This window comes from Pteropus alecto, unplaced genomic scaffold, assembly GCF_000325575.1.
Source record: "Pteropus alecto unplaced genomic scaffold, ASM32557v1 scaffold70, whole genome shotgun sequence".
NCBI lineage: Eukaryota > Metazoa > Chordata > Mammalia > Chiroptera > Pteropodidae > Pteropus > Pteropus alecto.
In genome coordinates this window covers 577,595-580,390 of record NW_006431912.1, presented here as the reverse complement: position 1 = coordinate 580,390, position 2,796 = coordinate 577,595, and the positions used below count along the sequence as shown (strand labels likewise).

The 2,796-nt window shown below is 34.2% G+C and overlaps 1 protein-coding gene across 1 annotated transcript; it reads right to left on the bottom strand.

Moving 5' to 3' along the window:
- Nucleotides 1-949: 949 nt before the first annotated feature.
- Nucleotides 950-1,420, bottom strand: GAPT (GRB2 binding adaptor protein, transmembrane). Its single transcript, XM_006906043.1, has one exon. It carries the CDS (start codon nucleotides 1,418-1,420, stop codon nucleotides 950-952), a length of 471 nt encoding a protein of 156 aa, XP_006906105.1.
- Nucleotides 1,421-2,796: the final 1,376 nt, after the last annotated feature.

Sequence of the window (2,796 nt, the reverse complement as noted above, 5' to 3'; positions counted from 1 at the left end):
GTACCAAGCAATTTGAGGGTGGGTTTAGAAATGAGATATCACAGCTTAAAAACTGGCATAGTATTTGTTTGTTTATTTATTGTCTTTTCTTTCCTACTAGACAGTTCACATTCGGGACCTATGTTTTGCTTTTTACTGTTTTACTCCCTTCATGTGCACGATACAGTAAGACATAAAAGGTACTCAATAAATATTGCTTGGATGGATAAATTTGTTAGATTTTTTCAAAACTACTTAGCAAAATGTACAATGCAATTCTTGTCAATTGAAGAATAATGAGTGCCTCATGTGATGATTTAGGCTTCGGGGCTAAAATGTGAATATGAGGCAGTTCTTACTATTTAGTAGTGAATTTAAGACATTCTCATACAACATACTTTAATAAAATGTTATAGCAAACATTCATATGTTTAAATGCCCAAAGAATTAAACAGGCAGCAAAATCTACAGGAGACGAGGAAAAAAAAAAAAAAAGGTAAATGTAAGTTTGGAATAATTCAGAAGATTTATAGACGTTATGATTAGAGGCAGGCTTGAGAGGGGGCAGACAAGCAAAACTGGGGAGGAGGGATGAGTCTGGCATGTTTTAAGATGATTCTGATGAAAGCAGAGAAGTGAGGGATTGGTAGAAACCACTGGAAAAGTAAGTTGGAACCAATTGTAGAAAATCATGAATTCTGGGCTTAGAATTAAGTGTATTATGTCTTTTGCAAAGAGAAGGTTTTAGGCAAAGGAATGATGTGGCCATTGAAAATATTTTCTGAAGAAAGTCAAGAAGGGTGGAGAGGATATTTAAAATTAATCTACAGTGATTCATATAGTGAGAAGGGTGGTGATAGATGAGACATAATGCTTCATCAGAAGAACTTGATTAATAATGACATCAGTACAGTAAAAGTCCCAGTGAATATTTATCCTCCAATAACTGAACTCAGTATTTTAAAAGTTACTATGAATCCGGAAGAATATATATATCTTCATCTTGAGAGACTTCAGAAGTACTAGGCTTCTGAAAATTATAATATTCAGACGTCGTCTCATTTCCATAGATATGCTCCTCAATGTTGGTCTGCCGAGTGTTCTCATATAGCTCCTTATTGGTTTCTTCTTTAGCTTCGGGAGGCCTCGTTTCCACATTTTCATAGTGGTCATATATGTCAGTCTCCTCCATAGCAGATTTGTGGCCTTGGCTTTGAACCGAGGTTTTATTCTTAGAACTGCTAATGTGGGGACCCAAGATGAGCGTTTTAGTATAGTCTTTTTTCCTGCTTCTTCTTTGCAAAAACCTTGGTAAGGTAAATTGTGTTTGGTTACGGTGTTTCCAGTGCCAAACACACCCAATTCCACAGATCAGCAACAGTAAAAGAAGAGAAATTCCTATAGGAATGGCCATTGAAGTGTTTCCACAGCTTTTCAACATTTCCACACAAGCAGTGTTGTTTACTGGTATGGTGTAGCCCTTAATGAATTCACAGGTACAGACCAATGTAATTCTGTGTAGGGTACAGTTAAAAGGTAATTTCGGAAGCTCTTCCAGGCACTTCTTTTTCAGATCTGAAAAAACATGATCTGGCAAAGTCCTGATGCAATTAGAGGAGAGATTGAAGAACTTTAGTTTTGGAAGATGATTCTCGTTGTATTTGATGCTTTTTACATTATAACCATTAATGTATAATTGTACTGTGTCAGGGGGGATTTTAATCGACTCCAATTTCTTTTCTGTCTGTGAATCACAGAATGAAGCAGAAATGAGTGGAAGATAATAGCAGAGTAGAAACCTCAAGAAAAGGAAGGTTGAATGATTTGCCATCCAGAAGCCTGCTATAAATTAAAAACATATTATTAATTGTATGTTTATTAAATTAGCATAATAAAAATTCTACCTATACATTAAGCACCAGCATTTAGTGAGTTCATGCTTCAAAACAGAATATAATACTAGCTGTTAGAAGAAGATAAAAAGATTTAGAAGAACATGTCCCTGCTCAAGCCTGAGTGATTTCATTACTTAGATTTCAACATGGTTTTTGACATTGGCTTATAATTTTCAAGTAAAAGACGACACTATGAACACAATAAGAGGAATGGGAAAAGAGCATACATTTACAGTCACTTCCATTACCTATCACCTCCTTTGTGAAGCCTGTGGCGTGGTCAGGGACCATGTCTTTTTCTTAATCACTCCTTCTTCTATAGTCCCATATTAATGAGTTCCTTCTCTATTATAGAATGATAATCTAAATTACAGAAAATTGTTTACCTTCCTACCTGGATAAATGGTGGGCAAGGATCAGGTCTTTTCATTTTTATATTCCTAGAGACTAGCAAAGTACCTAATACAGAAAAGGCACTCAATCAATATTTATCAAATTAATGATTAAATAAACAAATGACTCCAAATCTTAGCCTCTAATTGCTTGTCGATAGTTTAAAACTCAAGAGATGTCTTCTAAAGGGTATAGTTTATATTTAAAGGAAGAAAAGAGCTCTGTGGCATAAAATAAAAAAAGCCTTTCTATTACCAGTCTTCCCACACTTTCCAGTAAATAAATTCTATTCATTTAAGATAATTTTAAAGTGTTTTCTGTTAATGTTTTAAAATGGCAAAGAAGAAACAGAAATCATTCAACTAGACTGAATATTCTATTATGATTTTATCAACAATATTACCATTGTGTGTTTTCAGCTTAGCCTCAGAAAGAGTTACTGCCAATAGGTGAGGTGTTTTTTTGTTCATTTTGTTGAGATATAAATAACATATAACATTGTATAAGTTTAAGATGTACCACATTATAT

Bases quoted from the DNA above. Each gene is read 5' to 3' on its own strand.
- GAPT (XM_006906043.1), bottom strand. From the start codon at position 1,420: ATGTTGAAAAGCTGTGGAAACACTTCAATGGCCATTCCTATAGGAATT.